The 26,578-nt window shown below is 43.5% G+C and overlaps 1 protein-coding gene across 1 annotated transcript in view; it reads right to left on the minus strand.

Annotated features, from left to right (window-relative positions):
- Window positions 1-207: 207 nt before the first annotated feature.
- The window catches only part of celf5a (cugbp, Elav-like family member 5a), a 283,398-nt gene continuing 257,027 nt past the window's right edge, over window positions 208-26,578 (minus strand). The window contains exons 8-12 of the mRNA XM_063013153.1: window positions 11,601-11,813; window positions 10,090-10,179; window positions 8,546-8,689; window positions 2,199-2,365; window positions 208-242 (exon numbers count right to left, since the gene is read on the minus strand). Coding sequence (XP_062869223.1) covers window positions 2,238-2,365; window positions 8,546-8,689; window positions 10,090-10,179; window positions 11,601-11,813 — 575 coding nt within the window. The 3' untranslated portion in view covers window positions 208-242; window positions 2,199-2,237. The remainder of the gene's footprint in view (window positions 243-2,198; window positions 2,366-8,545; window positions 8,690-10,089; window positions 10,180-11,600; window positions 11,814-26,578) is intronic.

Genomic DNA, 26,578 nt, shown 5'->3' on the forward strand with positions numbered 1-26,578 from the left:
TTAAATGTCACTCAGTCCTTTAAGATTTCCCACCACGTTCCTGCGTTGCTTTTCCTGCTCTGTGCTGCTTGTAGTTTTTCCGTGGGGTGCTTTTTCCTCCGCACCCCCCCTTCCCGCTTCAATAAGGAAATGCTGATATGTCTTCGAAAAAACCCTCTCATCTTCTTTTTTTATTTATTTTTTATTTATTTTTGAAGAGAAAAAAATGAATTCCTTTTGAAATTTCACTTCCACTTTAAAACCTAGAAAAGATAGTAAACACAGATTAAGCTCAGAATTTACTTCAAAACATCTGACATTAATAAAAGCACTTTCTTATAATCAAAGGCTTTTGCAAATTCTAAATTAAATTATTTGAGGGGTTTTTTTTTAAATGCAATTTTCTCCCCATTTTTCCTCCTGATTTAGCGCATCCAATTTGACTTCCGCTGCCGCCAGACTCCAGATTTGCATCCAAGGAGAGCACGCCGCTGCCCACACCGTCTTTACACGTGTACAGCCCGTCTCTTCTGCCAATCAGGGTCCTTACACAGCGTATGAAGACCCACCCACCCACATATAGTCCGGTCCCCACCCTGCAGATACGGTGGCCAATTTGTATCTGCTGCAGGCACTGCCAATTATGCCCGCCAGATGGCGCCCAGCCGACCGGTGGCAACACCGAGCCTCGAACCCGGGAGTTCAGAAACTCTGTGCTGGTGCGTCAGCAGAATATCCCGCTGTGCCCCCTGGGCGCATTATTTGATGTTTTAATTCATTTCTAATTTGAAAATTTGCAGAAACAAGAATCTGTTGACAAGATTTGAAATGAACTTTAAAGCTCACCAGCCACAGTTCTGTCAATCTTAAAATATTTACTCTTCTTATTTTCCTCTGTTTTGACATTTTTGTCTAACCTCTAATTTCTAATCAATAATGAAAACACAATGTTACACAAAAGAAACTTTCAAACACATTTTTATTAACTACCTGTCCAGTCATAAATGGAACCAAAGTGTAAAACATGATGTTAAAATCCTAATAAATAGAGCTGGGATTTCGAATACATCATATCGAATCTCAGCTCTGCCATCCGGCTGGGTTGGGCGGCTATATGAACAATGATTGGCTGTTGTTCATGCAGGGAGGGAGCCAGATAGGGACCTCATAACTGACGCAACTTCAACCTCTGCTGGCTGATTGATGTCGTCTGCACAGAGTAGAGGAATAATGCATTGATCAGGGTGTGGCTCTCCGTTCACAAGGCTGATCCGCACATGAACTCGCCTCATGCAGGTGAAAAGATGCAGTCGGCTACTGCTTACGTGTCGTAGGGGGGCGTGTGTCAGTTTGCTCTCCTCAGTCAGGGCGGGGATAAGCACCAGTAGAGAGAAAGCGTAACACAATTGGGTAAAAATCAGATGCGCTAAAAACAAATCGGTAGAAATAGGGAGAAAATGCATTTAAAAAATCCTAATAAATAATAAATGTATTTACCCCTGCTTTATCATGATTAGGGTCGTGGTGGTGCGGTTTCCCCGGAAACAATGTACTCAAGGTAGACACTCCGGACAGGGTGCCAATCCATTGCAGGGCTTCGATAACCCCTCGCCCTTCCCTTAGACATAGCCGATCATGTCTCTGTTGTCTGTGTAGGTTGACCTGTTATCTGTCAGTGTAACTGAAACACCTAAGCTTAATAATTACAGGTGTCCACATACTTTTGATTAATTGATTAATTGGATGTCCGTGCTTTAGGGCAGCTGTAGCCTAGTGGTGAAGGTATTGGTCAAGTAATCAGAAGGTTGCTGGTTCATACCTCACCACTGCTAGGTTGCAACTGTTGGCCCTTGAGCAAGACCCTTAACCCTCATTTGCTTCGATTGCATACCCTCACAGTACTGTAAGACGCTTTGAATAAAAGCGTCTGCTAAATGGTGTAGATTATAAATTTCCTGAATTTCCAGCCAGAGACTGATTCTCTCTGTATTCGCAGGGTGGGTGGGTGTTAATTTCAGGCATTTTATTTCAGCTCCCACACGTACAACCTCTAAAGGACCTGCAGCTTAAAGTTGTGTAAAAAGCTAAAGCTGTAAAACGTTCGGTTAGAAGATTTAAGAAAAACATTAGCACCCTACATCCTCAGTCTGGTTTCTTATTACCTGTCCTACAGCAGGACGGATCACTGCAGTATGTGTGCGGTGCCGAGTGTGTATTACCTGTGCTGTTACAGAGAGCCCGCTGTGTGTCGGGCAGTGTCAGTAGGGGCGGCTGGCGTCCTTTGGCCGTTTTAACTGCACTTTCAACCTCTTCATGCCGATCTGAAAGCCGTTCATGGCCTGGATGGCGGCCTGCGCACTCGCCGGGTTGTCAAAGCTCACAAATCCTAATAAAATAGAACAAAGAAAATGGAGGGGTGAGAGCATGCACCCACAAAGGTTAAAAAAACAATTCAGTTCTCTTGAAAGTGAACTTGTTCTTATTTCAGATATGAGTGGGTCTTGTTAAAATGACTCATATGTTTTATAAACATGGAAAACCTTTAACCTTCACAGTGGCCTGTGTGATCTCCCCAGCCCCCAACCTACCCACCCCCCCCTAACAGCATGACTCCCACACTGGCACGTGCATCCTTCAACACATGTGAAGCCACCGGATACTCCACCCTTCCCTTAGACATATCCGATCATGTCTCTGTTGTCAGTGTAACTAAAACACCTACGTAACAATGACAGGTGTCCACATACTTTTGATTCATTTTGATTAATTGATTCATTGGATATCCGTGCTTTAGGGCAGCTGTAGCCTAGTGGTTAAGGTATTGGTCTAGTAATCAAGGTTGCCGGTTCAAGCCTCACCACTGCTAGGTTGCCACTTTTGGGCCCTTGAGCAAGGCCCTAAACCCTCATTTGCTTCAATTGCATACTGTGTCTGCAGAGCTTTAGATGAGGCCAGTGGTGGGGTTATGGGGTGGTTGGCATTTAGTTTAATTTAAATTACTTCATAATTTAAAGTAATAATGAATTAATATCGTGGATTAATTACATTTTATCTGTGCTGAGGACGTGCCTGAGGGTGGCTGGTTGACAGGGGTCCTCATTGCCTATGAACTGCTGAGAATGATTTACAGAGGGCATTGTGTGACTCTCCGTACATGATGCCATTCTCTGATTAAAAAATGGTGGGGGGAAAAGTGCCTGGCGATTGCACATGTCAAAAGGGGAACGTGTTAGTCCCTGGAGGTAGTGTACAAATGTCCATGGTCAGCATAGGGGTGGTGCAAGTGCCAAAGGAATTGTGATCGGGAATTGATAATAACTAGATTAGGGGGGAAATGGGGAAATGAGGGGAAAACTACCAGAAAATGTTTATTTTTTTAATTTACATTCATTGGTAGCTTAAAAGTTAAGGTACTGGACTAGGGGACAGTGGTAGCCTAGTGGCTTCAAATCTTAGCTCTGCTACGCAGCCACTGTTAGGCCCCTGAGCAAGGCCCTTAACCCTCATGGCTCCAGCAGCACCGTACAATGGCTGACCCTGAGCTCTGACCCCAGCTTCCAAACAAGCGCCTTGCTCAAGGGCCGAACAGTGGCTGCATGGCAGAGCTAAGATTCAAACCCTCAACCTTTCAATTGATAGCCCAAAGCTCTACCCACTAGGCTAATACTTCCAAACAAGCTGGCGTCAGAGCGCAGACAAACAAGCTGGGATATTAAAAAATAATTGCATTGTACTGTACACATGTAAATGTATATATGACAAATAAAGGCATTCTATTCATTCTAGTGATCAGAAGGTCATTGGATTAAGCCCCATCACTGCCACCATTGGGCTCCTGAGCAAGACCCGTAACTGCTCACAGTTTTAGGTCGCTTTGTATCAAATGTCACCATAAGTGTAAATAAAGCCATTCTACTAGGCATATCATGTAGTAATAAATCATTTAATGATCAGTTTACCGAGTAACTTTATTTTTTCTCCCTCTACCTCTTGAAAAATGGCAGTGATTGGTTCTCTCAGTTGCCCCTTGGTGTAATGAAGTGAGTAAATGAGTGATTATGTGTTGTAATGTAATAGACTTGAAACTTTGATCTCAGTGTTTCCAGTTAGCTCTGGAATCACGTAACCACGACCAGCATGAAGTAGTCATTGATACAAGTTGAAGACTTCTTGAAGACTTGAAGACTTCTTATTCTAGCTAGCAGGTAGACAAGCTGTCCGTCTGCCTTCAACCATTTAAATGTTTAATGTGTCTGGCTCTAGAGTGTAAGGCTAAAGCAGCTGACAGCTAACTCATAACTCTTCATTTTTTATACATGCAAATGATGTTAGAACTGTGCTGACAAAATGTTTTCTAACCAGAATCGGCCATCCAAAAAAGATTCAGCTATTAAAAATTGAAAACGCCGTTTTATTCGAGCGCAAGAAGCTTTTAAACGAGAGACGTTGAACGTGTGAACTTTCGCACCCCGAACATCATGACCTGCACGAAGCGCAAATCTCTGAAAGCATTTTAAAAGCTTTAAGGGTTTGAATAAGTAGGAGCGGAGAAGACGTGATACTCCCAAAGGATGCTGGGTTATCTCCACGTCCTGTATGTTCATCATCCATCACGCTCTAAAAACAGAGCCTGAAAAACCAGTGACCAGAAAGTCTGGTTCACTGTGTCCAGCTGCTGTCTGGCAGGTTTAGAGGAACCAGAGCTGAACCATTAAAACAGGGGGATCTTTCCGTGTCCTTGTTTTTCTTGCCTTCAGGCTGGCGAACAATGACAGACGATTCGGTGCATTTAAAAGAGTTGCTTTACTTTCTAAGGGCACCTTCACATGAGAAGCAGCGAAACCGCATTTGTGCCGGGTGTGCTGTTGTTTCCTATGGAGTGTGGTGCACCGCTCACGTTTGCCGCGTTGCGCTCACGATTTTTGCACTTGCCGAGGTGCTCAAAGTTCACCTGATTAAACTTTGACCTAGTTTGCCGCTGACCTTTTTAAAGCACCTCCAATGAGACGAACTGTTTGATATGACATAGTAAAAGTGACTCAGGCCGTACAAACAATGCTTAACGTGAACAAAACAAAGCTTAACGTGACTTACAATACTAAAACAACAAGCAAGGAATTTTATTAGTAGAGAGAACTTATGAGCAGTAATAGTTTAAAGAGGTTTAGTGTTCCTGTGCCTTCTGTTAGTACATTAAACAGTGTTAAGCTTTTTTTAACAACAAGCATTTTAGACTCTTGGAAAAGCTGATTCTCATAATTCCTCAGCACTTGAGCTATAACACAAGTTTAAAAGTGAAACAGGAGGAAAATACAGATAAACACAGATACATGTGGACGCTTTTGAAGTGGATTTGACTATTAATCCACACAAATGCAGATTCATCTCATGTTCGCACTTGATGCTTTACTGGACCGCTCAAGCCAGGCGCTGAACAAATTGGTGGTCTGCGCCAAGGCTCGCTGTGAGCGAATCATGTGAATGCACCCTAACCTGGTGTGTGTTGTTCTGTAGCACAGTTACTGATCTGACTCCAGAACTGTTGTTGGTTGACAATCTGCATCATATTGTTATCCATGATAGAAGTTCTGGGGCGCTGGGCATTAAATAAACTGGAAATGATGCGTGCATTTTTGTGATGGAGCAATAAAATTGAGGTTGCCCGCTAAAACTGAGATCCAGGATTCGAATCCCCTGCTGCCATCCGGCTGGGCTGGGCTGCTACATGAACAACGATTGGCTGTTGCTCATACAGGGTGGGAAGCCGGATAGGGACTCCTCATAACTGATGCCATTACGATCTCTGCTGACTGATTGATGGCGCCTGCACAGGGTCACCTCACAAAGCCGATCCGCATATGAACTCGCCTCGTGCAGGTGAAAAGATGCAGTCGGCTACTGCACACTTTTCCGACGGGGTGTGTGTCAGTCTCGCTCTCCTCAATCAAGAGTTGAGTTCAGCATCAGTAGAGAGAAAGCCTAATGCAATTGGGTAATTGGATACAACTAGATTGGGAAGAAAATCGGGAAAATGCAAAAAAAAAAAAAAAAAAATGAATATGAATCTAATATTACAATTAGTCTGTAAAATATAATATATAAATAAAAAGAAATCAGAGGGGGCAAATACTTTTTCACGGCACTGTAATTAAGCTCAATTTGTAGAATGTGGTCAGTAGAAATATGGGACTGAGAGGAGACATCTCCTGGGGTGAAACCACACGCTGTTCTGTAATTACTCTGGCTTTTCAGCAGGACCCTGTGTTTTGCCACAATACAATAATTTTGCGCCGCAGGAAAATGAAGAACTATATAATTTTTGTGCTTTTTTGGACAAAAGACCCTTTCACACACGCAGCTTTGTTCGCAAGACCGAAGACTCCCCACTGATATCTATTTAAATTCAAACGATCGTAAAAACCACACTCAACAGTTCGGAAAAGTTTCCACTTCTATGTTAATTTGAAACCTGGAATAACCTGCTCTTTATGCCGGTGAAGTTCGCACGTTTGGCATTCATTATTAATAAGAAAAGTTCACAGACAATTATCGCAGGTCTCAGATTAGTATGCAATTTCCATCTGTCTCACTGAAACTTGCTCCTATTTCCTGAGATAATGCCACGGTAATGTGACTTCTGAGGATTCTTCGGATCATTTTATATGGTACGTTAGAGGAACAAGAAGGATTTATATACACAAAAGGAAATGACACGACACCTTATGAATATGAGCACTTGTGTAAGTGCATGGATTTGCACACACACACACACACACACATTCTTAAGAACTTTAAATGCATTTTACATCCCAATCTAGTCGTATCCAATTACCCCATTTATGCTGCAGACCTCTTCTCCTAATCGAATAGGGGCCATAACTACACAAAGCCCTCTCCAAAGTGTCTGCAGTAGCTGACCACTTCTTTTTACCCACAGGGTGGGTTCATATGGGGATCTGTATCACGCACCGATCTCCATTATTCCCTGTCTCTGTGCAGGCGCCATTAATCAGACAACACAGGTCATAATGGATAAATGAATTAATGCCTTTATTTTAACACAATGGAAAAAAACTTACACACTACAACTGTGAAATAGACACAACAAATCAGTCCTTAAATATTAAGTATAAAAAAGGATATACATATATAAAATATATAAAGAGTTATATACTTATAAATATAAGTATAAGTTATATACTTATATATGATATAATATAATAATAATGATATAATAGTTATGTAAGAGTTATGAAGAATCCCTACAGCCTTCCTCCTTCGGACCTGCCAATCACTGTTGGCACCCTGCCAGCTGTTAGCAGAGCTTGAGATGTTAGCAGTGGTGGGCTAGCGTGTTTTACCGCTGTGTCACCCAAGCACCCGTATAAGCTTTTCTGTTGCCCATCTAATGATGTCATTGCCCATTTTCCTTTGTATGGGACCCATGCACAGTACAATATGGTTCTCACAGAAGTCCAGAACTAACTGTGCCGTACCTAGAAGGTTGCTGGTTCAAGCCCCACCACTGGGCAAGGATCTCAAGGGTCAATTGCTCAAATTGTATTTAATGATAATAGATAGATAATAAAAGCATCTGCTAAATCCCAAAAATGCACAAGGGTACTAGTAAAAGTAGGAGTCTGCTAAAGGTGAGGCTGGGACAATACTCTCTATGAGACAAAGAAAGCAAATAGGCCATGGAAATGTAAACAAAAGCATTAGCAACAGCAGGACGATTTTGTTTTGCCCTGTTGTGGCTGTTCTGGTCTGTAACGTTTTGTTGCCCTCTTAAAGATTTTTATCGTTCATGGCACGACTTTAATAAAAATGATGGCAGGTGGGTTTTAAATACACAGCGTTTTTTTTCTCATTCCAATAATGATTCTGTCACAGTTGCATCTGGCCAGACAATGTTCTGCACCCTTTCTCATTTTACCCACATGGCTTGCTTCGGGACACTCAATCCCTGGTTAAGCAGGTTAACAAATTTAGCACTTAGGCACAGATTGCAACATTTGGCAGTGAAAACAACCAGTAAATGCTGGATCAGGATTACAGAAGGTACTGTACTGTACCATGGAGTCTCATGCAACAGAACAGGGCCACGTGTGGACAAGAGTATTGGTAATATGATTGTTAGATCTTAGTTACACTTATGTCCATATACTTATAGTATGATTAGTATTTCTGCTTTTCTCACCGCTTTTGAGCTGAGAATGCAGTTCTGAAAGTTGTTTTGGCTAAGTTTTGCTCTTGTTGATCAAAACTAGCCTTCTCTCTAAAATTTTCTCATGTAGTTTAGCCTAAACACACACACACTCACTCACTCTCTCTCTCTCTCTCTCTCTCTCTCTCTCTCTCACACACACACACACACTTTTCTGGTCTTTATAAAAACTCGTACGATATTCAACGAATGATTCTTCTCCTGGTTAAGTTCTAGTCTAGTTTAAGGGACAGGACTTTGAGTGAATTTGAGAAACTACCTAACAAATGTTAATACCTAACAATGATCATGACAGAAAAAACAGCCCTTTCTGTGTCTTTTGAAGTTGTCATGACTTACCGAAGCACTTGCTCTGGTTGGTGGCTCTGTCCATGAAAACCTTGGAAGAAATGACCGTTCCGAAGGGCAGGAACATCTGCATGAGTTCATTATCACCAAACTCCTGTGGTAGATGGTAGATGAATAGGTTGCAGCCCTCTGGTCCTGAAACAACACATCAGCTTGATATAAAAAAAACAAGGATCTACAAAATTTAAAAGAGTCAGTGAGAAAGTTCACATCTACTAATCTAATCTGTATATGATTTCATCAGAATACCTGAGACTGAGGCAAATGCTATAAGATTTTCATACAGAACAATCTCTAGAGATTACACAGAAAGGTCAGAAAACAAGTAAGCGGCAGTTCTGAAAGCAAAAATGCCATAATGACAAAGGTCAGACAGGAATGGCCAATCAGAGCTTGAGTGTACAGCTCTTTATCTGAGTTTGCAGTAGGCACAAAGTCATTAAAACTGGCCAGCTGAAGATTGGAAAAACCCTAAATGATCTAATGAATCTTGATTTCTGTTGTAACATGCAGATAATACTGTTCAGATTGGGCATAAACAGCTTGATAAACCAACCTGCCCTGTGATAACAGTTCAGGATAGTAACTGTAGTGTAATACTGTAGTTGTAAAGAGAATGTTTTTCTTGGCACACAATGGGCCCCTATAATAGCTGTTAAAATACCTCATAATTGAGTACTGCTGTAAACCATGTGCACCAGTTTGCTTTGGAAGAGTGTATAATTTTATATTGGTTTTCTAGCATGATAATGTATCATGTCACACAGCCCAAGTCTTTAAACTGGTTTCTTCAGCATGGCAATAAGTTCATTATTTAACAGCCTCCCCAGTCAACCGATCTTACTCTGACATAGAATATTTAGGCAGCTGACAAATCTGCACAGTCATTATGGACCAAAACCATTATTATTATTATTATGGTGTTCCTAATAAAAGAGGTAGTTGATGTATACTTTCATCCTTCTACATTTATAATGTTCATCATAATGTGTCAAGTGCCAAATATGCTTTGGTTTAGTTTGTACCAGTAGCTAAATCAAACTAAACTGGGAGTGGTTTCTGCAGTTACAGTTAATAGGTTTAGTGATTCACCTGTCATCAGAAAAATACCTCTATAAAATGTGTATTTCTTTAAAATGCTTTACATAATGGGGAAGAGGGGGTGTCTAAATGGGTAGCACTGTCGTCTCACAGCAAGAAGGTCCTGAATTTTATCTCCAGGTTCTGTGTGGAGTTTGCATGTTGTCCCCGTGTCTGTGTGGGTGTCCTCCCACAGTCCAAAGACGTGCAAGTGAGGTGAATTGGAGACACTAAATTGTCCGTGACTGTGTTTGATATAACCTATTGAACTGATGAATCTTATGTAACCAGTAACTACAGTGTCTGTCATGAATGTAACCAAAGTGTAAAACATGACGGTAAAATCAAAATAAACAAACTTTACATAATGGGAATCTCCAAATCCCTTCTTTTGATTTATGCTCATGTTGACAATGTAGGAATGAATATTAGAAAGTAGAGCTTCTCACCCTCACCTTCTCTCTGCTGCTGCTGCTGCTGAATGACCTGTGGTGGAGGTGGCAAGCTCTGGCCAATAGGGGTCAGTGTGGTCGCCGGGTAGATCGCTGCACAAACAAGAAAGATGCAGAGAGCTCAGGCAGGATAAAAAAAAAAAAAACTAATGATTTCTGTCATACATTAATGAACTGTGGATTGATTCCAGTATTTACAAGGAATTTCATTTTCTCTGTGGGCAACAGGTATGACTAAAATGTACAGAAATGTCCTGGCAGTCTTCAGATGTTATAAAACTGTCCATATTTAAAGCTGTCCATGGTCACACAAACTTTAGTTATGCTTTAATGTACCAGTTTTTGTGCACCAAGCTTATTAGGATGAAAGCTCACTTGACCGTGGACAGTGTTACCTTGTTCCAATTCACAGCACGTCTGTTTTCAGGTTCTTGGATACATGACCATTTTCCTCTCAAAATAAGTGGGTTCTCTTCCTAACCTTATTTTATTGAATGCAATCAAACTAGCTCTATGTACACTATAGGGCAAAAGTATTTGGACACCTGACCATAACATCGTCTCTCTGGTTAATTTGATTCACTTTGAGCTCGGTGTAATATTATTTTACCCACACAACACTAGGATTTCTGGGAGCCCAAAGAACAAGGCAGTAAAGTCAAAGTCAATGTTAACAGAGCACAAGAGTTAGGTTTGGGCGTTGGATAGACCACCCTAGGAAATTCAAAGACTTGACCCGAAGCTACTTCCATGTTGTTAGGGCTGTTTGCTTCAGTTTTTGAGAGTTTACATGTGCTCTGGAGAATTTATGTTCCTGTATTTAGATACATTTATCCATTTCATTGTAATCAACCACTTTATTATGGTCAGGGTTGCAATGGGTCCAGTTCAAGCAGGAAAAACAAAGTAGAAATACCTGTGGTGGTGGTGGCAAGCCGTAACCTAGTGGTTAGGGTACTGGACTAGTAATCAGAAGAACGCTGGTTCAAGCCCCACCACTGCCAGGTTGCTGCTTAAGGGCCCTTGAGCAAGGCCCTTAGCCCTCAATTGCTCAGACTGTATTTTGTAACTGTACTGTAAGTCGCTTGGATAAAGGCGTCTGCTAAATGCTGAAAATGTAAATGTAAATGAATACTTGGGCCGGAGTGCTAATCCAATTCAGGGCCTCGGACACCCTACTCCAACCTTACTCAGACACAGCCAGTCATGTCTGTGTAGATGCCCGGCCAGCCGACACCACTGCTGGTATTCGAACCTTGATCTCAGCGGTGGTGAGCTGGCATTATAGATTGCTGTGCCACCCGAGAGAAATGGCAGTAATATGAATTAGAAATTTAGTGCTCAAAAAGTCAAGAAGACTGAACTATTCCTGAATCCACTGTATAGACAGTTAGCATGATATAAGAGTACAGACATGTGATACAGAATTACAGTTACACAGATACTCTGGTAAAAGAGTTGCTGGTAAAAGACAGAAGTGTTGTGAATTGTACTGTGAATAGTGTTTGACGTACCTGTGTATTGTTGCACTCCGGTGAAGGCCTGCTGCAGTGTGTCGGCGGCAGTGGGGCTCTGGGTGGAGTAAGGAGGCAGGCTGTTGGCATACACCGCCTCCACCGCTGGATGCCCATTAGGCTGGTGAGGGATGCCAGTAAAGCCGTTGACAATCGGAGTGACGATGCTGGGCATGGCTGAAGATGTTATGTTAGTGGGTGGCGAGCTGAGGCCTGTCGGAGCAAAAAGCATCACGACTGAGTCATAGCGTGATGGGTCATGCATATTAGCACTCGGCTAACAACAAAAACATACATCACTGTAATTACAGACACACTATTAATTCTCAAAATAGTGTTTTTTATTTAAATTATAATATTGGTCCATTTCTATCTATACTAATGACACAGCAAGCAAACACATGATGTAAAACCTTGTACACTATATGGACAAAAGTATTGGGACACCCTTCTAATTATTAAACTTGTGAGTTTCACGACAACAAACGTGTGATAAATCAGTTATATAAAGGAATTCTATGCTTCCAACTTTGCAGAAATAGTTTAGGGAAGACCATGTCCTGTTCCAGCATGACTCTGCCTCTGTGCACAAAGCAAGTCAATAAAGACATGAAGAAAAGCTCAATTTTCCTGCACAGAACAGAGACATCAGTCCCAATGAACAGCTCTGGAATGAACTGAAACATCAGTTGACCAACATCAATGCCCAGCCATGGGCACAAATTCCTATTGACATACTTTAGAGTCTTGTCAGAGAAGTGGCTGTTGCTATAGCTAAAACGATCACAAAGGTCACTCTATTTGAATACAATTTGTTTTTGAATTGGGACGTCCAACAAGCTCATGGTAAGGTGTCCAATACTTTCTGCACACTGTTAGGCACCAGAAAGAATTTCCTACTAAAAGCTGGACTGATTGCCGCTCAGGTGGCGCAGTGGTAAAAACACACGCTGGAACCAGAGCTGGGATCGCAAATACATCGTATCGAGTCTCAGCTCTGCCTGCCGGCTGGGCTGAGCAACCACATGAACAACGATTGGCCTGTGGTTCAGATATGGGTGGGATATCAAAAGCCAGATAGGGTCTCTCTCTCATAACTAATGCAATTACGACCTCTGCTGGCTGATTGATGGCGCCTGCACAGAGACGGGAAAAGAGTGCTCTCAGGGTGTGTCTCTCTGTACACAACGCTGAGCTGCACTGCACTCGTCAAAGTGTTGGTGACAAGATGCATATGGATACTGCCCATGTGTCGGAGGGGGCATGGGTTAGCTTTGTTCTCCTCAATCAGAGCGGGGATCGACATTGGTGGAGAGAAAGCATGACGCAATCAGGCAGTTGGACGCGCTAAAAGAGAGAAAAAAACGTTTCACGTTTGGACTGAAAATGCCCACACGTGCAGCAAAGCATTAGGCGGTAAAAGCAGCCTCTCCATCACCATACTGCAGCAGGTCGGTTTATATAAATGTTTCTAAAGCTTCGCCGAGGCAGCGGGACGCCTCATGTGTAATCCCAGCACACTCTGAGCTTATGGTTTGGGAGATATTTAGATATTTAGGTGGTGATGATGGGTAGGAAAGCGATAGAGCTCGGTGCTTTTGCTGCGTCTTGTGTACAGAGATGACCAGTCTGCATCTATTTACTCAGCATGAGAGACCACATACAGCATCAATGCAGCACAAATAAAAAGCATGTCTATTCATCTAGGAGGAAAAATGTAGGACACGAGCTTCCTTATACAGCGTGTGAGCTCAGGTACACACAGGCTTTGGAGTCGGTGAGGCAGATCAGAGCTGTCATGTCATTCATCACTGAGATACACTGAATTTATCATTGAGCCTCGCTCACTTTGACACATACAGTACGTTCTGGGTAAGGACTGTAGCACAACCAGCTCTGATCGCAGGTAACGGAAAACATAAAATTAAACAACTTTAATTTAAATACTGCTGTTAGGGCGACACGGTGGCTCGGTGGGTAGCACTGTCACCTCCGGGAGATCCAGTTTCCTCCCACAGTCCAAAGACGTAGAAGTGAGGTGAACTGGAGATACAAAATTGCCCACAACTGTGTTTGATATTAAAAACTTAACCTGATAAATCTCCATCCATCCATCCATCCATCCATCCATCTGTCTATTTCCTCGGCTGCTCCCGTTAGGGGTCGCCGGCGGATCGAAATCCGCATTATTGATTTGGCACAGTTTTTTACACCTTCCTGACACAACCCTCCCTATTTATCTGGGCTTGGGACCAGCACTACAATGCACTGGTTTATGCATCCTAGCGGCTAGGTACCTATAGGACAATTTAGTGTCTCCATTTAGCCTGGCTGCATGTTTTTGGACTGTGGGAGGAAACCGGAGCACCCGGAGGAAACCTACACAGACATGGGGAGAACACGTTATTGCACTGCACTGATTCTGGGTAAATTGGACCCACCACAACCCTGACCATCATTAATGCTTCATCCTTGTTAGGTTCGCATTGTCGGGGGAGGGCCATAAATATACTTACTCACTCCTAGGGACAATTTAGTGCAGCCAATCTATCTTCTGCATGCTTTGGGCAGTCAGAGGAAACCAAAGTACCCTAAAATATTCCATTTGAGTCCATTTTAGAGACAGTGACTGAAAGAGAGGATCTCAGAAAGAGCTCAGAAGGAGCTCAGAAACTATGTTGATGTGTGGCACTCATACACACAGTTGTGCCACCCTTTAATAATCATTAGAATATTAATAATAATAATGTTTAAAACTATTATTATTTATTTATTTATTTATAATAATCACTTATGGTGAGTCTGGTACTATACTGTATAAGCTCAGGACAGTGGTAGCCTAGTGGGTAGAGCTTTGGGCTATCAGTTAAAAACGTTGAGAGTTTGAATTCCAGCTCTGCCATGCCCTTGAGCAAGGCCCTTAACACCTGACACTGCACTCTGACCCCAGCTTCCAAACAACTATTTGGAAACTATTCTTTATGTAAACACGGCTTTAAACTGTCCCTTTTGTAAATGTGAGTAAATGGTAAAGCATGTAATGCCCTACAGCTGAGTTACATCCTTTTTGGGCTGTGTATGTCCTGTACCCAGCGTTCCCAGGTGTCCGTGGACCTACCACCTATCAAGCAATTACAGAAAATGACCTTTAGGTTAAGCGCAGCTTGTTGTTTGGCAGTTTACCTGCTCGTTCCTGTGTCGTCTGAATATCAGCTCTCTAATGTACCATTTCACCAGCCATCAATTTGTCAGGGTGTAAAAAACACTCAAGGTGAATGTCACCGTCCCCATCAGCGGTGAACAGAAACGATCTGAGCCTCTCCACCGACTCACAAATAGTGTGTCAGACACCTCATTAACTCCGATTGTTACTTTAAACACAACATCATGCATATGCTCCCACACACTGCACCTCTGCTCCATCCAAACAGGGTTCAGCACCGACCATTCATCTACCATGAATACCCAGCCATCAGCGTTTAAAAAGAGACCGATAACTGAACCGAGCATGCTCATTTGGTTCTGTTCAGCCATTTACCATTACAATTAAGCCTCGGGACTTCTTTTGCTATCATTTATTTGTAGTTTAGTTAGCCCACACATGCTAAACACAAGTCCAGAAATAAAAATAAATAAATCAATAAATATAAATAAATAATAATAAAAGTAATCACAATGCACCATACATGCTCTTATAGAGGGTGCCATCTGGCTGAGGGTGTAGGCACCAGTGAGCTTAAGTGCTGTACATCTGTTGATGGAACAGTTGTGCCACTGTTTTCCCAAAAAAACTTTCAAAACACCCTTCAAAATCCAGAACAAAGCTGCTGTGAACTTGACACACTGATATACATTCATGTGCATGATGTGCTGGGATAGAAAGTCACAATCTGTGCTAAAAAGAGCTTGTAAAACCTTACATCATCATCATCAGCATCATCAAACAACATGAACATAAGGCGCTCAGGTGGCGCAGTGGTGAAACATGCTAGCACACCAGAGCGGACATCTCGAACTCGTCGGTTCAAATCTCAGCTCTGCTATTGTCAAGCTGGGCATCTACAAGAACAATGATTGGCTCATTTGCAGGAAGGGTGCCGGAGGGAGACAGTTGTAGCCTAGCATTTAAGGTACTGGACTACTAATCAGAGGGTCGCTGATTAGTAGCCTTACCACTGCCAGGTTGCTGCTGTTGGACCCTTGAGCAAGGCCCTTTACCTTTAATTGGTCAGAATATATACTGTCACAGTACTGTAAGTCGCTTTGGATAAAGGTGTCTGCTAAATGCCAAAAATGTAATATAAAAGGAGGAAATTACGACCTCTGCTGGCTGATTGATGGCGCCTGCACAGAGACGGGGGATAATGGGGATCAGGGTGTGCCTCTCCATACACAAAGCTGATCCACATATGAGCTCGCCTTGGCTACTGGATGCAGTTGGCTACTGCACTTGTGTCGGAGCAGGCGTGTGTTAGTCACAGCTCTTCCCAGTCAGGAGTGGAAGTCAGCATCAGTAGAGGAAAAGCGTAATGCAATCAGGTAATTGGATATGACTAGATTTAGAGGAACATAAATTGAAGTCCACAACAAAATGACATTCCAGGTATACCATTCAAGAACTAATGGAACAATGAAAACACAGTTGAAACGAGTAAGTCTGATGGTTGATTTTGATATTTTAAAGTGAGGACATGACGTAGGGTCTAGAATGGATGTTTTGATTTGGGGTGATTAAAAGGCTTTGCTCATTAATCCTATAAATCAAGCTCTTGGAAATTACACATCAAAGAGTTGCAAGCTAATGATGTTATGCACCGACCCCAGCAGTACCTCTGTTTTTAAACCTTTCCCCACATCTGCATTTTACTGCATGTGTTTCATCCTTTAACCAAACAGACTGAATGGAAATCCAAGACCACTGCTGGTACTGGTCAGGACCGTGGAGGGGACAGCACTGTGGCTGGGAGTCATTTGCTCATAGGAAGTTGTTGGTTAGAACAGTGCGAAGGCTGGAAATCAACATATTCATAATCATACAACTCCCAAGCAAGCCATGACATGTTAATGTTGTAAACTTTTAACCTCAACTGTTTATATAATAAATTCTAAGAATATGTTAATGTATATATTTTATAGCTGCTGAAGTATATCTAGAGAACAGCAGAAGAGTGTTTTCAGATCAATGTAACTCATTAATAATGCAAGAAATGTTATTGACTTTATTTCAGTAAATTATTAAAAGCTCTTATGCTAACCTGAGAATGATTGTTTCTGAAACGTTCTCTGATTTTAAAACGTCGTATGCGCTCCCCATGTGAATTCAACACAAGTCATAAAACACATGAGATGTTGTTCTCAGTGTAAGCGTGCAGCAGTTGTGTTGAATAAATCAGCGATGATGCCAGCAAGATGCAAATAAATGACTCAATAAGAAGCGAGATCTTATTTATTAGTCTTTGGAATATTTTCAATGCTATCTCGTGCAGGATTAATAATGCAACGGATTCCAGTAGCTTCAATAATAGAAGGCAATCAGGCGTGTAGAGCACATACAGGAGCATGTCAAATGGGGCGAATATTTCAGCTCGTCTTCAGCCCTCACCAGGGCCGCGCGCTGCACAGCACTGCCAGTCTCTTTCAATTAACTCAGCGTAAGAGAGGCCAATTTACTCCGACAGCCGCGTAGCATATTAATATGACATGGCTCGTGAGAGAAAATTCAAAACAAAATCAGATTTGTCCTGGCGAGAGAGAACTAGTCTTTCAGAAAACATGTTAGATTTAAACAAAACATGATTCTTCTTTTAATGTAATGAAATGTAGAGATGGATGATTGTGATATAGAACAATAAGCACGATACTTTGCTGTGGTCTGTGGTCTTACTAAAAAAATCATACAGTAATAATAATGATGATGATAGTAATAATAATAATAATAATAATAATAAAAAACTGACAATAATAATAGTAATACTACTACTACTACTACTATATGACTACTACTAATAATAATGACAATAATACTGGCAAAAATAATAATATTAATAATGCTGCTACTACTACTACTAATAATAATAATTATAACAATAATATTATTATCATTAATAATAACAATTATAACATTGACAATAATAAAATAGCAATAAAAATATCAATAATAATAATAACAATACTATTGATAATACTAATAACTAATACAATTGACAACAATAATAGTAATAATAATAATAATGACAATTATACTGGCAAAAATAATATTAATACTACTAATACTACTACTACAACTACTACTACTACTAATAATAATAATGACAACAATGGCAATAGTAATAATAATAGTAATAATAATAATAGTAATAATAATAATAGTAATAATAATAATTATTATTATTATTACTAATTATTACTAATTATTATTAATTATTATTAATATCAATAATTATTAATAATTATTAATAATTAATAATAATAATAATAATAATAATAATAATATTTCTCTAATTTCTTTCGGGATCAATAAAGTATCTATCTATAGAAATGAGAGAAATATTATTATTATTATTATTATTATTAATTATTAATAATTATTACATTAATTATTATTGTATTATTATTATATTATTGTAATTATTACAATAATATAATTATTATTACTATTATTATTATTACTATTATTATTATTACTATTGCCATTGTTGTCATTATTATCTATCTATCTATAAATAATAATAATAATAATAACAATAGTACTAACAATAAAATGATATAATACTAATAATAATACTAATGATACAATGAATAAAACAATAATAATAATAACAATAATAATAACAATAACAATAATAATATTAATAATAATAATAATAATAATAATAATAATAATAAAATACTAATACTAAATCACTTCTAATTATTGAATTTAGGTGTTTCAGTGACACTTCTTAATAACAGGTTTATAAAATCAATACTTTGAAATGAAGTAAAGGCTTCTCACTTTGTGAAAGCAGGTTAAGAACGCTTGTGTTTCTGTTCAAGCATGACTGTGCAACTTTGCCCGAAGCCAGGTCCATAAAGACATAGATTGATGTGTTTGGTGTGAAGGAACTTTACTGACCTGCACAGAGCCTTGATCTCTACCCCTATGAACATCTTTGGAATTAATTGGAATGCAGCTGACAGTGGTAGCTCAACAGTTAAAGTACTGGACTAGTAATCTCTGGTTTAAGCCCTAGAATTGTCTAAAATCGTCTGGAAATCAGTGACAATTTTAAGTTGTAAGGCAGGTTCTCTTGCACAACATCTTGTGAGCCTGAACCTCACAAGTGATGTTTTTACATAATGGGCAAAATTGCCTCAAACACACTACAAAATCTAGTGGAAAGCCCTAGCAGAGAAGGTATACATGGTTCATATGCAATGCAGGAGCCAACAAAATCATGGTCATGTGATTACATATTAGTGGCTACATATGATTAATTATGTGCAATATTTGTATCTGTATATGGGCTTTTTGTATATGTTTTTGGACAACTTGGGTGTGTTTTTGTGCCACAGCGATAAAATACACTAGGTCACTAATGCTGATATCTGGTGCTGATCTCAGTGGTGCTGTTAGCTGGTCAGGCGTCTACACAGACATGATTGGATAGAAAGGTGGCAGATGACCGAACAGTGTAGCCATAGAGAGGTACACATGTCAATGCCCGGATAAAATAGAAAGGGTTGTGTCAGGAAGGTCATCTATCATAAAAACTGTCCCGAGTCAGGTATTCCAAGCAGAACGATCCACTGTGGCGACACCTAATACGGGAGCAACCGAAAGGAAAAACCAAATAAATAACGTGTTTTTGGACATGACAATTCTGCACAGCTCCAGTATGAAATGCACTTGCTGGGTTTGTGAATTGTGATAAGCTGATGTGGAACTGCTGACAGTATCAAACTTAATGCAAGCCGAGGATTCTTTAAAACGTGCTGCTCGGGCCAAATGTCCGTCCTGTGATGCTTGTGCCTTGACAAATTGCAGTTTCTGGCTGGTATGTAATTTTAAGAAGAGAATGAGAATATCTACATGTGCACGGATGCACTCAGCCTTCCAGCGAGGAGGTAACTAACAACCTCGCATGTCACATTTAATTGGCTGCTTGCCCATTTCTGAATAGCGCCTTGTAAAAGACGTCACGTCACCGTCAAACCTCGGGCAGACGGAGGAGGAAAAATAGCGCTTTTAAAAACCTAGCACATGTCCTCCTTTTTACAACACATCAAAATACATCAGCCGGCTCATCAGTTCACGCCGTCGCAGAAATAGTGGGGCGTTCATTAAAACTAATGACGGTGATGATAATGATGGTGAAAATGGGTTGACAGTAGTGAATGCGCCGCTGGGCTAATGTGTGCCGTGTTTATGTGGAGGACAGAATGTGAATATCGCAACATCAGCAAATACCACAATGTATGCATTAAATTTAAGCTCTGCCTCTGTTTCATCAAATTACATTTTCATATCTTTTGGGTTTCATGCACTGGGGCCGGATCACACTCACACTCTTACGCAACACTTCTCAACCAGGAGCGCTGAGTAGCGACTTTGCTTTTCCGCTCGGCGTCTGGCAGCTAGCTGACAAAATGTTAACTGACGGCACATAGTGGCGCCATTTATCACCGTCTGTGATTTGGGGATTTCTGAGATGAGAGAAAATACTTTGTTACCTTATTAAGACCTTTCTTTTTTGTATTTTGGGGTTTTTATACTTTACTTGAGTACAAATATTGACTTTTATTTTTCTACATTTTCCTATTTCTTACTTGCTTTTTTCAAACAGGAACCCTTTTATTTACTTAATTTTAATAACTGCTTTATCCTTGTCAGGGTCTTAGTGGGTTTGACTCCACCCAGTAACTGCATACAAGGCACATAATACACCCTGGACTGAAGTTTGATCACATGGACAGAGAAAGCAGAGGCAAAGGCTTTTTTTTGGCATGTCAGCCTGTGAACACACGGCATTGTAGGGCTTGCTTTACTGTAGATATTATCACCACGACTCCAGCAGCTAGTTTTTCATAGACCTGTTTTTGGGTCGTTTTTGGATTACATCTGGTAATCCGGACCAATTTCTTCTCAGCATGAAATGACAATTTGGGTTTTTTTCTGACCTTGTCAAAAAGAGCAACGTACTTTGTTATATGTGTGGTCAAACAAGCATGGTTTATTACAAACAAGGAATTGGATGTCGATGCCAAGATGTTAAATACCATTATACAAGTTTCTGCATTATCAAATGAATCATCTTAGTTGAAACAGGGGGCAGTGGTAACTCAGGGGTTAAGGTACTGGCCTAATAATCTGAAGGTTGCTGGTTCAAGCCCTACTACTGCTGCATTGCCAGTGTTGGACTCATGAGCAAGGTCATTAACCCCTAATTGCTGGCATTGTATCTAGTCAATACAAACAAAACATTTTGTATTGACTACACACTAGAGTAGTAGAGTAGTTTTTTTTTATAAAAGCGTCTGCTAAATACCACAAATGTAAATTAAATTAATAAATAAATAAATAGAAAACAACCAATGGACATGTAAAAGTAAGTGTTGTGGACATATATATAACGAGGTCTGTGGTAGCTGGTGAACGTGCCCCGGGTTCCCAGCGAAACAGACGTTACAGAGCTCAGCAAACAAAGGTCTCTTATACCAGACCTCCCAATTAGTGCTGATCACCCACAGCTGTGGGGCTGGCTATTTAAGCCAGCTCTACACAGCAGTGGGTGTCGCACCTTTGTTTGTTTTGTGGTCTCTTGTGGCAGCTCGTCCACACTGTTGTTTAGTTATAGGTGGTAGCCCTGGTGGCGCTAGGCCATTAGGGTAAGTAAAACCGCAAGGTTTGAGGTATGAGGGTTTTCTTTCGTCCTCTTAGAAATAGTGTGGTGCGACGCCGCGCAGTCCTCGAACTGCTGTTTGTTTCAGCGCTAGCTTTAGCTTAGCGGTCTCACTCAGTGCTCTAGTAGCGCTGGTTATATCCTAGGCATCAGTGCCTTCAGTCAAACAGAACATTGGATTCTCCAACCGCTGGGTGGCGACTCCGGAACGTACTCGGTAGTCACGCCAACATCCCCGGTTCGAATCCACACTCTCTACAGCTGCCCAGCTCTCGTGCAGTTGCTGGGCAGACTCTTTATCGCTGTCTCTTTAAAACGCTAACATTAGCATTAGCGGCTTTCACTCCGCGCTGTTTTAGCGTTGGTGGTAACTTCGGCATCAGTGCCTTTAGTTAAACGGAACATTGGATTCTGTAACCGCTGGGTGGCAACTCCGGAAAGTAATCGGCAGTCACGCCAGCATCCCCGGTTCGAATCCACGCCTTACCGTTGTGTAACCTTTCTCTTTTGTTTTTCTCCTTTTCAGATCGGTGTTTGTCAGCTTCCGTCGGAGTTTCCGATTGGGTTTTGTTTTATTTTATGTTAGCTGTTTACCTTTTCTGTTGTCCTTATTAATCAATAAAATATCTTTTTATAATTTTACTTCTGCATTTGTGTCCCTTTCTTCCCACGTGACAGAAAGGTGCGACCATACCATGGACGCAGCAGAAGTTCCACCCCTTACGGACGTTCTACGTCATCAAGGGGTAGCGTTAGGCAGGCACGAGGTGGCCCTAAACGAGTTGGCGCAGCGGGTAGCTGCGCTCACCCTGCAGTCGCCAATTCTTAGGTCCGGTCCTGAACCCCCTGCCCACTCTCCTACCCACTCCGGAGGGTGCGGAAACCGCGACACCCCTATTTCGCCTCCCGAAAGGTATTCGGGAGAGGCTAAGAGGTGCCGTGGCTTCCTCCTCCAGTGTGCCCTTGCGTTTGAGCTGCAACCCTCTCGCTACCCTACGGAGCGATCGAAGGTTGCATACATAATTTCCCTGCTGACTGGCCGAGCTTTAGAATGGGCTACTGCCCTCTGGGAGCAAAATGCTCCAGAATGCTTTTCGGAAAGCTCCTTTAAGGAAGCTATAAAGGAGACCTTTTTTCACCCTTCGGGTGGCCGTGAGGTAGGCCCTCGTCTACTCGAGCTTACCCAAGGTGCTCGGTCAGTAGCCGATTATGTAATCGAGTTTCGAACGTTCGCGGCTGAGTGTGGTTGGGACGAGGGGGCCCTTACTGCCATATTCCATCGTGGTTTGTCTGGTAAGGTGAAGGACGAGCTAGCCACCAGGGACCCTCCTACCACTCTTAAGGACTTCTATGTCCTGGCCAACGCCATAGACACCCGCCTTCGCCAGCGAGCCCGGGAACGGGGCACTTGTTCCCCGTTCACCCGCTCGCAGGTCTCTCCCAATTCGCCTCCGCCTGTCCTGGATCCTGAGCCCATGCAGTTGGGGTCAGCTCGCGCTGGTGCCCCAACGGCTTCGGGTCCGTCTGCCCGACCCCGGCAGCCGTTAAACTAGCAGGCCGCTCTCGAGCTAGGGACTCGGGAGTGAGCCGAACTACCATCCCTGCCCAAGGACTATTTCTGCAGGCCCGGTTGCTTTGGGGCCTGGGAAACACAGACCTTCGGGTCTGTGTGGATTCAGGCGCGGTGGAGAGTTTCATAGACATCAACCTGGTACACAGGCTGGGGATTGAGGTCCAACCGCTAACAACTCCAGTGTCGGTCCATGCTGTGGATGGCCGACCTGTAGCGGGCAGCCCGATAACCCACCAGACGCGACCTCTCACGTTGCGCCTGGAAAACCACGAGGAACGGATCACCTTTCTTGTGACTCACGTTCCTCACCTCCAGGTGGTTTTGGGGTATTCGTGGCTGCAAAGACACAACCCCCAGATCGACTGGGCCACCGGATCGATCTTTATCTGGGGAACGCAGTGTCGGGACTCGTGCCTACTGCAAGGCGGCGCGAGCCCCGAGCCGTCCGAACCCAAGATGGCGATTCCGGATTTGGCAGCTGTTCCTCCTGTGTACCATGATTTACGGGAGGTTTTTAGCAAGTCCCGGGCGCAGGACTTGCCCCCCCACAGACCGTTCGATTGCGCCATCAACCTTTTGCCCGGCACTACTCCTCCTAGGGGGCGCCTTTTTTCGCTCTCCGGCCTAGAAAAGGTTGCTATGGAGGAGTATGTGCGTGAGGCGCTTAAACAGGGGTTCATCCGTCCTTCTTCCTCCCCAGCTGGGGCAGGGTTCTTTTTTGTGAACAAGAAGGACGGCACCCTGCGCCCCTGTATCGATTATCGCGGTCTGAATGCCATTACGATCAAGGATCGGTACCCGCTGCCGCTGATGGCCACGGCTTTCGAAGCCCTTCAGCGAGCATCGGTTTTTTCAAAGCTCGATCTTCGCAGCGCGTACAATTTGATCCGGATCAGGCAGGGGGATGAGTGGAAGACTGCGTTCATTACGCCCACTGGCCACTATGAGTACTCGGTGATGCCATTTGGGTTAATGAATGCCCCCGCAGTCTTCCAGAGATTTATCAATGAGGTCTTGCGGGAGACTCTTGGTAAATTCGTCTATGTTTATTTAGACGATATTCTTATCTTTAGTCAGTCCATCGACGAGCATATAGGGCATGTCCGACGAGTTCTCCAGCTCTTGCTCGACAACCATCTGTTTGTCAAGCTGGAGAAGTCAGTCTTTCACTCCCCCACGGTCTCGTTTCTGGGGTTTGTAGTGTCCGAGGGCACCCTGCGCATGGACTCGGCTAAAGTATCTGCGGTGGAGAAGTGGCCAACTCCCAGTTCTTTACGCCAACTGCAAAGGTTTTTGGGCTTTGCAAACTTTTTTCGGCGTTTCATTAAGAACTTTAGCTCAGTCGCCGCCCCGTTAACGGACCTTACAGGCAAAGGTCCGTTCCAATGGACGGTGCAGGCCCAGCAAGCTTTCGACAAGCTAAAAACACTCTTGACAACTGCTCCCGTCTTGCAGTTGCCCGACCCAGAGGAACCCTTCGTTGTCGAAGTGGATGCTTCCGAGGTCGGGGCTGGGGCAGTTTTGTCCCAAAGAGTGGGGCCGGGGAAGAAGCTACATCCATGTGCCTTCTTCTCGCACCGCCTGACTCCAGCCGAGCGGAACTACCCGGTTGGAGACAGGGAACTCTTGGCCATTAAGTTGGCGTTAGAGGAGTGGCGACACTGGCTCGAGGGGGCCAAACATCCTTTTCTTGTCTGGACGGATCACAAAAATCTGTCATTCATCCAGCAAGTCAAGAGGATGAACTCCCGTCAGGCCCGGTGGTCCTTATTTTTTGGAAGGTTCAACTTTACACTGTCTTATAGACCGGGGTCCGAAAACGTCAAACCGGACGCTCTGTCTAGACAGTGGGAACCGACCAGGCCGGAGACCGGACCTGATCCCGTGATCCCCTCGACCCAGATAGCGGCCCCAATCACTTGGGGCATATCAAAGGTCATTCGGGATGCCCAACGGGCGGAACCCGACCCCGGTGGGGGACCTCCTGACAGACTGTACGTACCTTCATCCGTACGGCGTCAGGTCTTCGAGTGGGCTCATGCTTCCCCATTTGCGGCGCACCCAGGCGTGACCAAGTCCCTGGTCTTGCTGCGCCGAAGATTTTGGTGGCCGGGGATGGAGAATGAGGTACGTGACTTTGTCCGCGCCTGCTCTGTGTGTGCTCTTAACAAGAGTCCCAGAGAGCGCCCCAGGGGCCTTCTTCATCCGTTGCCAATACCGGCTAGACCGTGGTCCCACATTGCCCTGGACTTTGTGACAGGCTTGCCTAAGTCCAGAGGGTTCACGGCGGTATTGGTAATTGTCGACCGGTTTACCAAATCTTGCCTCTTTATCCCACTGCCCAAGCTACCATCCGCCATGGGCACTGCGCAGATCATTCTGAATCATGTGGTGAGAGCACATGGGGTCCCCTCAGACATTGTGTCAGATCGGGGCCCACAGTTTGTGAGCCAGTGCTGGCGGGCCTTTTGCCAAATTATTGGCGCGAAGGCCAGCTTATCCTCCGGTTACCACCCGGAGTCGAATGGGCAGTCGGAGAGGCTTATCCAGGATCTGAGCAAGATGCTCAGGTGCCTGACGGCAGGGAATCCGACCACGTGGTCGGATAAGCTGATGTGGGCAGAGTTTGCTCACAACACCCTGCATCATTCGGCGATCGGCATGTCACCGTTTGAGGCTCAGTTCGGGTACCCTCCTCCGCTCTTTCCTGAGCAAGAGCAGCAGGTAGCGGTCCCGTCTGTACAGCTTCAGGTCCGCCGCTGCCGCGCCGCCTGGCGCAAAGCTAGGCAGGCACTTGTGGCCACCCAGCGCTCTGTGAAGCGCAAAGCTGACCGCAGGCGGCAGCCGGCTCTTACCTTCCGGCCAGGCCAACGAGTACTTGTATCAACGAGGGATCTCCCCGTTCGAGGTGTTCCACATAAGTTGGCACCCAAGTACATTGGCCCGTTCAAGGTGGTAAGGCGGATTAACCCGGTGACGTATAGGTTGGAGCTTCCTCCCCGCATGAAAGTGCATCCAACCTTCCATGTCTCCCATCTCCGACCATTTATGTGCGGGGGAGTTTTACCCCCTCCCCAACCTCCCGCCCCTCGTATCATCCAGGGTGCCCCTGCCTTCACGGTTCGCCGGTTACTTGACAGCAGGAAGGTTCAGGGTAGTACCCAATACTTGGTGGATTGGGAAGGTTACGGCCCTGAGGAACGTTCATGGGTACCGGCTCGTCAGATCCTGGACCCTGAACTGATCCGCGAGTTCCGACGGAACCGTGCTGCGGGTCTTGGGACCTCAGGAGCTGTCCCTAGAGGAGGGGGTTCTATAACGAGGTCTGTGGTAGCTGGTGAACGTGCCCCGGGTTCCCAGCGAAACAGACGTTACAGAGCTCAGCAAACAAAGGTCTCTTATACCAGACCTTCCAATTAGTGCTGATCACCCACAGCTGTGGGGCTGGCTATTTAAGCCAGCTCTACACAGCAGTGGGTGTCGCACCTTTGTTTGTTTTGTGGTCTCTTGTGGCAGCTCGTCCA

The sequence above is a fragment of the Trichomycterus rosablanca genome, chromosome 17, assembly GCF_030014385.1.
Source record: "Trichomycterus rosablanca isolate fTriRos1 chromosome 17, fTriRos1.hap1, whole genome shotgun sequence".
Lineage (NCBI taxonomy): Eukaryota > Metazoa > Chordata > Actinopteri > Siluriformes > Trichomycteridae > Trichomycterus > Trichomycterus rosablanca.